The 12757-nt window shown below is 34.6% G+C and overlaps 2 protein-coding genes across 11 annotated transcripts; one reads left to right on the top strand and one right to left on the bottom strand.

Moving 5' to 3' along the window:
* Window positions 1–279: 279 nt before the first annotated feature.
* LOC105766851 (uncharacterized) lies at window positions 280–6309 on the bottom strand. Its single transcript, XM_012586403.1, has 3 exons — window positions 6247–6309; window positions 5911–6165; window positions 280–1179 (listed from the first exon to the last, which is right to left on the bottom strand). The coding sequence occupies exons 1-3, from the start codon at window positions 6307–6309 to the stop codon at window positions 280–282; spliced, it is 1218 nt and encodes a 405-aa protein (XP_012441857.1).
* LOC105769578 (uncharacterized WD repeat-containing protein C2A9.03) lies at window positions 6092–12319 on the top strand. 10 transcript variants are annotated; one of them, XM_012590295.2, is made up of 10 exons: window positions 6092–6396; window positions 6733–6895; window positions 7010–7177; window positions 7350–7436; window positions 10501–10635; window positions 10730–10840; window positions 10925–11016; window positions 11103–11208; window positions 11301–11387; window positions 11466–12319. In XM_012590295.2, the coding sequence occupies exons 2-10, from the start codon at window positions 6737–6739 to the stop codon at window positions 11877–11879; spliced, it is 1359 nt and encodes a 452-aa protein (XP_012445749.1). In that variant the 5' UTR covers window positions 6092–6396; window positions 6733–6736; the 3' UTR covers window positions 11880–12319. The 10 variants fall into 10 exon arrangements, with proteins under 10 accessions (XP_012445749.1, XP_012445751.1, XP_012445748.1 ...); XM_012590297.2 differs by having other exon boundaries at window positions 6727–6895; window positions 10733–10840; XM_012590294.2 differs by having other exon boundaries at window positions 6727–6895.
* Window positions 12320–12757: the final 438 nt, after the last annotated feature.

Genomic DNA, 12757 nt, shown 5'->3' with positions numbered 1-12757 from the left:
TGTGTTTCCCTCCAACTGTCATTTTTTCCCATAACTTTTTTTTTTGTAATAAAAACTGGCATTCATTATTCCAAGGAAAACAAACCATCAACAGTAAAGAAGACAGATCATCAAAATAAAACCAACAGCAAAACCAGACTCAAAACAAAACCAACAGAATACCAGCAAACTTCCGATAGCAACAACAACAAAAATACCCGAGATCGGAAAACCAATAGCTTTGAAAACAACCTAGGAGATTCCAAGAACCTTCTCCTAACATCAAAGCCCAGTCCAAAATCAGTCCCGACGAAACCACTCATGTCGATCCAACTCCGCTAATTCAATAACTTTTGCAGGTGCTTCTTCAACCCAAAAACAAGGTAAATTCTGGTTCCGGCCAACCATCGCCAACTCATGCACCGCTCTATTTGCTGCTCTAGGAATGAAATTGTAAGTGACCTCTTCAAAAGCTTCTGCCAAACCTCGAATATTCTGAGAAATCGGACTAAGAACAGATCTATCAATGCTATGTGAGATTAACTTCTTAATAACAGTTAGTGAATCGCCCTCCAATATCACTTTCCGAAAACCCATATCCAGAGCAAAAAGAAGAGCCCGTTCACCAGCTCTCGCCTCAGCCACAAACGCATCTGCAATGTCCACCACCGAGTACGTACATGCACCCATAATTAAACCTTCAGAATCCCTGGCTAACACAGCTGAAATAGAACAATTTGAAATACTCAGGAAAGAAGCATCAAAATTCAACTTTATAATTCCAGATTGCGGAGGTCTCCAAGCAACATCCCTTTTTATACCGGCGGTCAATTCTCTAGCTTTGGCCCGATTAAATTCTTGAAAGTAGCCCTGGATAAAACCCACTACTTCAAAGAGCTCAAATTTTAAATCCTCATAAACAAGCTTATTTCTTTTATACCAAAGTGCCCACAAAGAAATAGCACTGAGTTGTCTAGAATTCATATTCATTGCTAGAAAAGCCTTTACAAAATTTGTTGTTCCATCGGATGAGAAATCACCAAAACCCATAGGGAGTTTCAAATAGAACCAGAGCTGCCATAACGTGCTACAATACCATAATAGATGATGGGAATCCTCCGGCTCCGCCTTGCACAAAGGACACACCGAGTCAGACCGTAATCCCCGCTTCTCCAAATTCTTGAAATGAGGTACATAACTCTGAAGAAGACGCTAAAGATGAATCTTAACTTTTGTGGGGATCTGAATATCCCAAAGTAAATTAAACATTTTCCCATAACTTTTTAAATGTTGGCAACGATAAAGTTATTTAAAAAGGCCAATGGTAATATTTTTTAACCTATAAATATCAAGCCATTTTTCATTCTTTCCACTGGAATCCAACTCTCTCAATTCTCTCTAAACTCTCAATTTTCTCAAATTTTGTTCGAAATACACTCTATTTAAAAACACTATAGTTTTATTTAATTATTTTGCATATTCATTTCGATTAAATTTTCACGCAGACAAGCTCTCTGATTCGTTTCGACGACAAACACAATTTCGCCGCTCAAGCGATAATGGTAAGACGAAATTTTAAATTTCGTTATTTTAAATTAAGTATAATTTAAAGCTTTTTAACTTTTAAATTAATTTATTTTGTCTATATAAATAGGCATATTATTGTGTTTCGGAGGGGTCATACATAATTTGTCAAAGAGCCCAAACACCGAAATTCATGGTTATTTGCAAGACGCAGGATTCTGATATACGTCTCGTATGCTTAGGGGCTGCAAATTGAATCCTACACTCATCAGCACGTTGGTGGAAAGATGGAGACCCGAGACACACACGTTCCATCTTCCATGCGAATAGTGTACAATCACACTCGATGGCGTAGCTTCTGTAATACCCCCTACCCGTATTCGTCGCCAAAATGGGGTATGAGGCATTACCAGATTTTACCAAATAAATTTTTCGCAAAATCTGAATTTTTTTTTTTGAACTCAATATAACCCCTTTATAAGTATCTAATCTTCCCTACAATTTTAAACCGAGACCAATCCGACACAACCAATCCATTTCAACATATTTTCAAGATAGATTTAACGTATTCATAAGATAATCTCATCACATACCAAAACCAAAATTTGTTAGCCATACCAATGGCTAACCATACATTCATTTCACATTAACATTTACTTTACTAGCTTATACATGCCATTGATTTTTAAAATAAAGTTTCTTTATATACCGAGATCTTGAGGTTGATAGTGTGATGCGTCTCTGACTAAACTCGACCTCCGAGCTCTTAACACTACAAAGCAGGGGAAAAGGAAACAGGGTAAGCACTTTGTGCTTAGTAAGCTCATGTAACAAGAATTATACTTACCTAATATTTTCAATACAATGCAATAAACATTCATACATCCATTCAATGCATTATTCCCTTAACATGTACAAACTCAACATTCAAGTTAGTTCAATAATTTCCATGTATCAATAATATATATACCATGATTGATGAGCTCATCAATACCATGATTTCCATTCCCTCGTTATTTTTCCATATTATCCCGTTGAACTACTTGGAATTTCGATGGATTTTTAGGGGTACACTTTAGTGTACAGATCTGGGTCCGTCAATTCATATTCATGTGCGCACATTTCCATTTCAGAGAGCACACTCTCGCGAACCTCATCCTTACAGCGGGATTACCAGTCCAGGCTAAATCCCTTGAAATATAAACTCATAGAGTATTGTCGGGATTACCAGTCCAGGCTAAATCCCCTGCAATGACAATTACTCTAATGAGCTTGGATCTGAATTATTAGTCCAGGCTAAATTCAGACCCTAATTCGGATTACCCATCCGGGCTAAATCTATTTTCCACATATTCTTCGGGAGGGCTATATCAAGATAGGATCACCCGTCCGGGCTAGATCCTTTTTACCGTCAATTTCTTTTCAGAGATCCATCGAATTTTCCTTCCATTCAACCGGGATTTCTTCCCCTTTTTATCAAATATATCAATTTTTCATCAATTTTCATACGATGAACATTCAAATCATATTCACATCAATAACAAACATTTCTGGCATTTAAGAATATAATTCAAGTTACACGAACTTACCTCGATACTTGTTCGTAAATAAAAATCTACTAATCCCGAACTTTTTCTTTTCCTCGATCTAGCTTCATATTTGAATTTTTTGGATCTAAATAAATAAATTTAATCATTAATCTAATACATTTCAGGTTCATATGTAACATTCTCTATAATTCCATTATTATTTATAGTGCATTCAAAGTTGTCTCATTGAGTCATAGTCACTAAATTATTTATATCTTGAGCTACGGAACTCCAAATTAAGATCCACTAATTTTCCTCCGAAACTAGACTCACATATCTTCTTACCATAAAATTTTTAGAATTTTTGGTTTAGCCAATAAGTACAGTTTATTCTTTAAAGCTCCCCTATTTCACTGTTCGACAGTTCCGACCCCTTTTCACTAAAAATTAATTATCTTATTGTACAGAATTCGGATGATGTTCTCGCTTGTTTCTTTTGAAAATAGGCTCATTAAGGATTTTAAACATATAAATTTAAGCTCTTAATTATTTTTCTCCAATTTTTGATGATTTTCCAAAGTTAGAATAGGGGAACTCGAATTCATTCTGACCTTGTCTCACAAAATCTATTATATCTCATGATTTACAATTCCATTGCTTACATCGTTTCTTTTATAAGAAACTATACTCAATAAGCTTTAATTTCATATTTTATTCATCCTCTAATTCAATCTCTACAATTTTTGGTGATTTTTCAAAATTAGACTACTGCTACTGTCCAAAACTGCTTTAGTGCATGATGTTAATTACCATTTTTCCTTAAGCTTTCAATAAATGATAATTTCATCCCTGCTCAATTAACCTCTCAATTGAGCTGATTTTCCTCAATTAACACTTTATCCCATCACTTTAAACTACTTTATAACCTTTGGAAATCAGAATTTTAGCACTAGACTTTAATTCCAAACCTTTTCACAATTAGGTCCTACAAATCAATTTCTATTGAAATTACCTAATAAAATCATCTCATAAACAAATTAAAGCTTCAATTTCATGCTATTTCATCATAAAAGTCCAGCATATATTCATAGCAACTTTCAATTTCATTCATAAAATCAAAAACTAATGAATTTAGTAACAGGACCTAGTTGTAAAAGTCTTAGAAACACAAAAATTACAAGAAAAAGGCAAGGATTAACTCACTTGGTGCAAAAAATATGAAAAACCAGCTTGAATAAACCCTTAGGACGTTTTTGGTTGATGAGAATGCAGAAAAATAAAGAGAATTCTAGATATTTCAATTTGGTCCCATTTTTATGTTAGTAAAATTTGTTGTTTCCCCATTTTACCCTTATTTCACCAACTCTCCTGATTTTTCTCAGCTTATGCAGCCCAAAATATCTCTTTTTGGGCTTATTTTCAATTTATGTCCCTCCTCATTTAACAATTGAGCTATTTACTCCTTCTAGTAACTTTTACACCTTTTTCAATTTCCTTTTCACTTAATTGACTACCCAAACATTAAAATTTTCTAACGAAATTTTAATACCATATTACTAACACTTCATAAATATTTATAAAAATATTTCCGACTCGGTTTTACGAGATCGAGGTCTCGATACCTTATTTTTACCCAATTTCTTCAATAATTTCTTTTTCTAACTAACCACTAAATCGGTAAAATTCTTCTATCTATATTTTTATACGATTTTCCTATCATATCAATATTCATGCAAAAATATTAAAATAAATTTATCTTTAAATCGTATTTGTGGCTACGAAACCATTGTTCAAATAACCTTGAATTTAGGTCATTACAGCTTCACAACTCGATTTACCGGTGGATGGGCCAGTCGTTACGGGGTCAACTGTCGTACCAGTAAAGAGGACCTTTGCAAGGCATTTTTGGGGGATGTGCTGAACAAGTTTCAAGGTGACCGAATAGATATGAAATGGTTGGAAACTATTTAATTTCAAAGAACTTCCTCTAAACACGCCCAATGTCGTCAAAGAATAATACACCCGAACATTCATCCTTAGGTTAATCGGGGGCATTCTAATGCCCGACAAATCTCGAAATTTGGTACACATAAAGTGACTACTACACCTAGTTGACTTCAAATAATTTGGATGACTGAGTTAGGGACCAGCCTTGTTGGCCACATTGTATCAAGAGTTGTGTCAGACAACAAAATCAGATGAGATGTCAATCAATGGTTGCCTGATCCTACTACAGTCATGGGTGTTACTGTAGTTTGAATGGATGCCATACGTCAATTCAGATATCATAAAATGAGTCCCGTCGGAATTTTTGGTCATTCGAAGTATGTGGGACACAAATGTGTTATTGATAGTGTACGCAATGGTGGAGATACACGAATCTGATCGAGTGATGCGGCAATTCGGGTGGAGGCAAAAAATTTCATCGTTATTACGAAATATGGAAGCACTGCACAAGCTGGATCTACAAGGGAAGACCAACGAAAATTGGCGAGATTACCATAAGAAGTATATCAAAACTAGTTTAAACTAATTTTAAATTAAATATTTAAAAATTATAATTTAACCATATATTTTATATTCTAAATTTATAATTTCCACGAAGATAGGCAGCTGATAAGAATTCTAGTCTAATTTAAACTAATTTTAAATTAAATATTTAAAATTTGAAGAAAATAAACTAAAAAAAATCAACCACCACGTGTCAAGAAACCAAATTCTAATCCAAAACTGAACATTGGGCTGAGCGAGCCTAAAAAAATGTACACAAAGCGGCTAAGAAAACCAACCCCCTAAATTCAAGTTAATTACAGCTTAATCCAATTGTCTCATACTCATAGTTACCGCTAAAATAGAAATTATCCCCAAGATCTCTAACCGCCAAGCCTGGCAAATATCGCCGGTTATAATTGGGCGGTCGAGACTGGACCCCACAAAGTAACATTGGATTCCATTCTTTAATTGCTTGCCTTTCTGGTATTTCACCGTTTGGGCCCCCCCAGTCCGCACTCATCCCTATCCTCCGCCTTCTTCCACTATAAGTACCCCTTCCGGGACAAACTCCACTGCTCTTATCGCCATTGCCTCTGAATATCTTATATCCTTCATCTTCCGTTTTCCTCTCCCTCTCTCTCTATTGTTCTTTGTTTAATCTTCAGTTTGACGAACCTGTTTTAGACTCTCTAACTCTACTCTCTGTCGTTGGACTGTTTACGGTTTCTCTTTCTGTTTCAGTTTCACTGTTTGTTTCCCGGGAAACCCTTTTTTTCTGCTCCATTTATTTGTGTTTCTTTGTTCTTCCCCTTCATTTTCCTTTTACAGCTCTTTGAATTCGTGACTTCTTCCTGTCTATATCTATTTCAAGGTATAATTATTCGTTCTTCACTCTAATTTTTTTTAGTTTCAAATTTTCTTATATTTTTGAACAATAGACTATCACCGTCTTCGAGGAGTGTTTATTTGCATTGATTCTTTGTGTTCCTTTCTCTCCTGTTGTTTTCATATTATTTTCTCTCCAATTTCAACTTAATTAATTCTCCCTCTCTCCCTTCTTTCTTTTCAAAGGTTCAAAGAACAAAGTTCTGTGAAATTCTCCTCAAATTCGTCATTTGAGATTTTTTTCTATGACGGAGGGTGATAGGGGGTTTAAGGCTATGTTTTTCTTGATCAAAATTTTGTTTAACCTGTTTCTTAGCTGCAGTATAATGGAACGATTTGAAGACGACGATCTTCAGTACGTTGTCGATGACTACTACGACGTCAATGATTTCAATAACGACGGTGCCGTAGTCGAACCCGAGCCTCAGAGAGACGCCGCTGGACTTGAATCCTTTGACTCCGACTTTGAAGACGATATTGAATCAGTAATGGTTTTTAAAAAGAATCTTTCAAATTATGCCTGATTATCACGATTTAGATTCTAGAATCTGTAAATAACTTTTCTGAAAATACATTTTCTGTGGTTATTTTGGAAACAGAGTAAGCCAAAAACTGACACATCAGCTGAGGAAGCAAGAAATGGAAAAGATATACAAGGAATTCCTTGGGAGAGGCTTAATTTCACTAGAGAAAGGTACCGCCAGACGAGAGTAAGAGAGTACAAGAACTACGAGAACCTCTATGGTTCTCGTGAAGAGATGGAAAAGGTTGGTTTCTGTATTTCTTGCCAAATCTAAACAGTTTTTGTAACTATCTCTAAGTTCGACATGAAATATGATCGAAAAAGCTGTTAATTTATCTCCGGCCGTGTCTCAAGGGATTGGGCTCGTTTCCAAAAATTTTGGGCGGAATTATTAAATATACATATTTTGTTGACAGGAATGCTTGCAAGTAGAGAAGGGAAAGGCCTTTTATGACTTTCAGTTTAACACAAGGCTTGTCAAATCGACAATTGTTCACTTTCAGGTAGAGAATTTGCTCAATTATCTTCGGGTTTTACTACTAACTAGCCAACTATTTGTTTGCAATTCCGTTCCCGTTTTGAGGCACACGCATTGCGTTTCCTTGTGTTGTCGCTTCCATTCTTTAATCTTTTGAGTAGTATTCAAGCAGACCTTTGGTCTTCTAAAATGTTGCAAGTAGTAGAGTTGTTATGTCTTGAAAGTTTTTGACTTTTAAATTGCGTGTTGATTTAGAGCTGTTTGCCACCATGAATGCTCCATATATTTCTTCATCTTCGTATCTTTGGTCTCGGTAATTCATGTAGTTATCCTTTGCAAATGGTTTGAACTTCAACTATCCGCATATCACTACTCATAGTTCTCGAGTTTTAGTTAGGGTAAGTGATGTATTTTAATTCCAATTTGACCTAAAAAAGAATTTGGAAACGTTTTCTTCTTCTTTTATTAGTTTTAGTTTTGAATATTTTATATATCCCATCTGAGCGATCAAGATGGGGTGGTTATTCACGTTAATCCTTTTTGTGCAGATTTGTGAAGGACGCTTTACTTTATACTTGCACATTTTTAACTGTTATACAAACTGTAAAAATGTTAAAAAGAAATATTTGCGGAGGTACCATCCTGATCATGGATATTGATGCTTCCTGGCTGTGGTATGACGTGGGGTTTTTGAAAATTTTATTTACAATTTGTAGTTGTAACTTTTGCATTTGTAGTTGTTCACAAACATGCACTGATTCATACACTACGAATAGTTCAACCTCATGTTGCCACAGCTCACTCCTGCATATGCTTGCACACATCACTGCTTCAGTATACACCAACTGTGAAGCTCGTGATACTACCACTGAGAAGTAGTCTTTTGTGACACTAGATGAGCCATGGGTATAGAGTTGCCCTAGGTTTACATTTGGCTACACCATCTGAACAAGGTGATAAGACAAATACATCATACTTTCTAAGAATCTAGGTTTTGATTTTGCCTTTCGCTTTTCTTTAAATTAAAGTATCTAGCATTTCTTGAGATTATGATCTTAACTTCGCATTAAATCTGGTTTATTTTTCATTGTTTGTAATTTGAGAATTAGATATACATTATGTTGCATGTTAATTATATGAATTTAACCTGTGGCATTTAGGAATGCTATTTCTCTCTTATTTCAGCCTTTAAAGCAGGTTGGGAGTAATTTCTAAGAAGCTGGCGCGATAAAGATGCGTTGTTTATATGGTACGATAGGAAGCATTTAAGAGGCCTCTGTAGTGATTCCTGCAATTTGAGTAGAGCGATATTTCCCTCATCTGAATGGCAATTAATACTTAATTGCATTTCATCTTGCTGGATTGTCATTAAATTATTAGATCTGTTAATGGTGTTATCAGAACTGTGTCACTTTCTTGCTGCTTTTGAGGGACCATTTGCATTTGTGATTCAATTTCATTACTTGATTCACTTACAATATATCATCTGCATGACTATCCAGTTTGTGTTACTTGATTTATTGTCCAATATTGTTCTTTTCGATGATCTCTTTGATGTCATGAGTTTTTTTCTCCTATTTATCTTTGCATATTCATCCAGTAATCAAGTATAGGAATGTTTTCCTTGTGCTTAATTCTGTTTCTTTGCTGTGAATGAGTTGTGTATTTATCCTTGCCCATTGCCTTTTGAGCCTCAGTTGCTGGGATGTGTTTATTGGAGCTGTGTAGATATATATGCATTGGTGGTGTAGTTTTTCATTGTTGGTTTTATGCTTTTCCTTTTTAGCAGAGGTATGGAGTGATGGGTGCATTTAAATGACCTCTTTTAGGTTCTTCAGGAGATGCTAGGTAGTACTTTGTTATATAAGCTAGAAAGGATGGGCCCTAGCTAGTCCATTCGTAATTTTATGGCAAGTAGTCAGTACATAAGTTGTCACAATTTCTTTCACCTTTTCCATGGCAAAGTTTTGATGCATTAGCCACTTAGGGTCTGTTTGATTGCCAGTAAAATATTTTCCGTAAAATGATTTCTGGAAAATGTTTTACTTTTCTGTAAAATGATTTACTGGAAAATATTTTCTGGTGTTTGATTGAATCTGTGTAAAATATTTTCTGCTGCTTGGCAGATTTTTTGAAAATATTTTTCGGAAAAGTTGTTTTTACATATATTAATATATATTAATAAATTTTTATATTTTAAATTATTTTTACATATATTGCAATGATTTATTTATAATAATACTCAATTATTAAGCTACAATATTAATCGTTATAAATTGAAAAAAACTAATATCAAATAAATTATTTGTAATTGTGTTAAAAAAATAAGTATTGAATAATTAAAAAACAAGTTCTTGGAAAATCGATAAATGTAAGCGCTTTTCTACCGGAAATGAAGGAAGGAATGAATGAGGCGATAGAGAGGAGAGCACGGAAAATGTCTTACGGAAATTGAAAGGGTAAGACATTTTCCCTAAAATGTAACCCATTTTCCCTTGTTTTAGAGTTCATTTTCCAAATGGAAAATGTTTTCCGCCAATCAAACATTGGAAAAGTTGGAAATGATTTTCCGGAAAATCAATTCCGTCAATCAAACAGACCCTTAATATGAATGCATTTTCCCTTCTATATGCATTTGTGTTGCTTTGTCATGTTATCCAAGTACAATGTTAATGGTGCTTTGTATCACCAGGGTTAACTTGTGATAATCATAACCATTAATCATAACACCGTGTCCTTTTACATTCACATAATTTCTATTTCTTTTGTCATTTTTGTTTTGTGTGGCATGTTTTTCATGCATTACCCATCATCTTGATTTTTTTTCTATCTTCGTTGTTTATTTCCATAATGCACATTTTGAGAGAAGAGGGTGGCCTGAATGTGTACTTGGATGTGTAAGGTCAACCAAGGATCATGTTAACAGTTTTAACACAGGCATTTATATTTTGGATATAAATCAATTGAACTTGTCTCCCAGAAAAAAATTATCGAGTGCATTTATAGGTTTATCTATTGAACTGTAAATATGACCTAACATATATTTTACTAGTAACTATTTTCAAATAAATATTTTTCCCCTTGTGTAGCTGAGAAATCTATTGTGGGCTACATCAAAGCACGATGTCTACCTCATGGAAAATTACTCAGTAATGCATTGGTCATCACTGCTTCACAAAGGCGAAGAAGTACTGAATGTGGCTAAACCAATTGTTCCCAACCTGGTTAGTGAGGATGAACATGATTAATTTGACTTCAGCTGTTAACTTTGTTCAAAGGGCCTGCAAGTTAAAATCCTTTTTGTTGATATGTTTGTAGAAGCATCCTGGACTGCTATCTCAGCAACTCTCTAGAGTGCAGATTAGCACTATGGTAGTTAAAGAAAATTTAATGGTAGCAGGTGGTTTTCAAGGAGAGCTTATTTGCAAGGTATGTGGTTAGATTGATGGATCTATTGATATTCTATTCTGCAATATGGCTCATGTGTTTCGTTTAATTCTTCTGTTGGGTCAGTACTTAAATCAATCAGGGGCAGCATTTTGCACAAAATTGACTACTGATGATAATGCAATCACCAATGCTGTGGATGTGTTTAATAATCCTAGGTGAGGAATACTGTTTCTCTTTGGCATTTTGGACGATTTGATGATATTTTGACTGGCAATGAACTGAAAGCTTATTATATCCTCAGCGGTGCATTGAGAGTTATGGCTGCAAATAATGATGCTAAAATCCGAATATTTGATGCTGAAACTTTTGCTAGTATTAACCGCTACTCGTTCAACTGGTCTGTAAATGTAAGTGGCAGCCTTCAGAAGCCTGCTTTAGACTTTTTATTATTCATCCTTTTAATGTACTTATCCCCTAAATGGTTGTTTGCTCTTTCTAGAATACCTCTGTAAGTCCAGATGGGAAGTTGCTTGCGGTACTCGGAGATAGTGTGGAGTGCTTGATTGTTGATGCCCAATCTGGCAAAGTATGTCAGTCTTCGCCACATAATTGGTGCGGTTTGATTTTAATTCTCTTTGTCTAATTTATTTGTGTAATTTTGCAGGTTACCAACAGCCTAAAAGGGCATTTGGACTATTCTTTTGCTTCAGCTTGGCACCCTGATGGGCACATTCTGGCAACTGGGAATCAGGACACTAGCTGTAGGTTGTGGGACATAAGAAACCTGTCGAAGTCCCTAGCTATATTGAAGGGAAGAATGGGAGCAATAAGAGGAGTGAAGTTCACATCGGATGGTCGGTTCCTGGCCATAGCTGAGCCTGCAGATTTCGTTCACATCTTTGATACGAAGTTGGGGTATGTTAATTGCCAAGAAATTGATATTTTCGGTGAAATAGCTGGAGTATCGTTTAGCCCGGATACAGAAACGCTCTTTGTTGGGGTTGCTGATCGCACTTACGGCAGCTTGTTAGCGTATAACCGCAGACGATATAACCAATATCTGGACTCCATGTTGTAGAATGCAGTGCCTCTGATAATTTATATGAGAGGTAAGGTAAGCTAGTGTGAATATTTTAAGGGGTTGTATCAGAATTGCCTTGGATAATTGTGTTTCAGTGTATAACTTCCTGGGGAGGAGCAGCAGCAGCCAGCAGGTTTAGTTTAGCCCTTAGTAAGTACAGATGTTTCTGTGAAGGTCAACTTTTAAGGGAAATTTTTGGTTGTAAAGCTGTTGGCAATCGTATATATAGCACATTTAATACGTTTTTATGATATTATTTTATGTATATCGAAAATGGTACATTAATTGTGTAAATGTCTTTATTTATTTTTTTAATTATAGTAACGGGGTAAAACTTGAACAACTAACGCGATTAGTGCGACTTGAACTCAGGGTTGTAAATGTCTTTATTTTATACATTTTGTAAATTTATATATTATAAAATATATGTTTCATTATTTGTTGGATATATATATATATATATGGAAATGAAATTTTCTATAGGAAGGGCCTCTCAAGAGAAGTGCATGAATATGTCTCGTTTTATTGAAATTTTGAATTAAATTTATGTATGATAATTTATATTTTCATACTTAAAAAAAAGTATTTAGTATTTTGTACTTGATTTGTAAGTTTTCATATTTTCTCATCATTAAACAACATTAAAACCTAACAAATCTAAGTTTAAAGAAGGAAGATGATGAGATTTTAGCAAAAGTCACATTTCATGGACTTTTTTTTATAATTAAACCAATTAAACAACCTTCTTTTTGTTTGCATTTAGTGTTTTAATTCTATTTTCATAATTTTTAGTTTTGTTGAAGTTTTTAGTATTTTTGGTCTTATAATTTATGTCATATATTTGTCAAGAATAAAGATCGAAATTTTTACTTTTA

The sequence above is a fragment of the Gossypium raimondii genome, chromosome 5, assembly GCF_025698545.1.
Source record: "Gossypium raimondii isolate GPD5lz chromosome 5, ASM2569854v1, whole genome shotgun sequence".
Taxonomy (NCBI): domain Eukaryota; kingdom Viridiplantae; phylum Streptophyta; class Magnoliopsida; order Malvales; family Malvaceae; genus Gossypium; species Gossypium raimondii.
Note: the sequence above shows the minus strand (reverse complement) of the source record. Positions and strands in the feature narration are given on the sequence as shown.

What these genes read in the sequence shown, in the direction of transcription:
- LOC105766851 (XM_012586403.1), bottom strand. Translation starts at nt 6,309, where the DNA reads ATGGAGCAGAAAAAAAGGGTTTCCCGGGAAACAAACAGTGAAACTGAA. An exon ending in CTGAAACAGAAAGAGAAACC is followed by an intron (nt 6,166 to 6,246) that starts GTAAACAGTCCA and finishes AAAGAACAATAG; the next exon opens with AGAGAGAGGGAGAGGAAAAC. An exon ending in GATATTTGCCAGGCTTGGCG is followed by an intron (nt 1,180 to 5,910) that starts GTTAGAGATCTT and finishes CGTCTTCTTCAG; the next exon opens with AGTTATGTACCTCATTTCAA.
- LOC105769578 (XM_012590295.2), top strand. Translation starts at nt 6,737, where the DNA reads ATGGAACGATTTGAAGACGACGATCTTCAGTACGTTGTCGATGACTAC. An exon ending in AACCAATTGTTCCCAACCTG is followed by an intron (nt 10,636 to 10,729) that starts GTTAGTGAGGAT and finishes ATATGTTTGTAG; the next exon opens with AAGCATCCTGGACTGCTATC. An exon ending in AAGGAGAGCTTATTTGCAAG is followed by an intron (nt 10,841 to 10,924) that starts GTATGTGGTTAG and finishes CTGTTGGGTCAG; the next exon opens with TACTTAAATCAATCAGGGGC.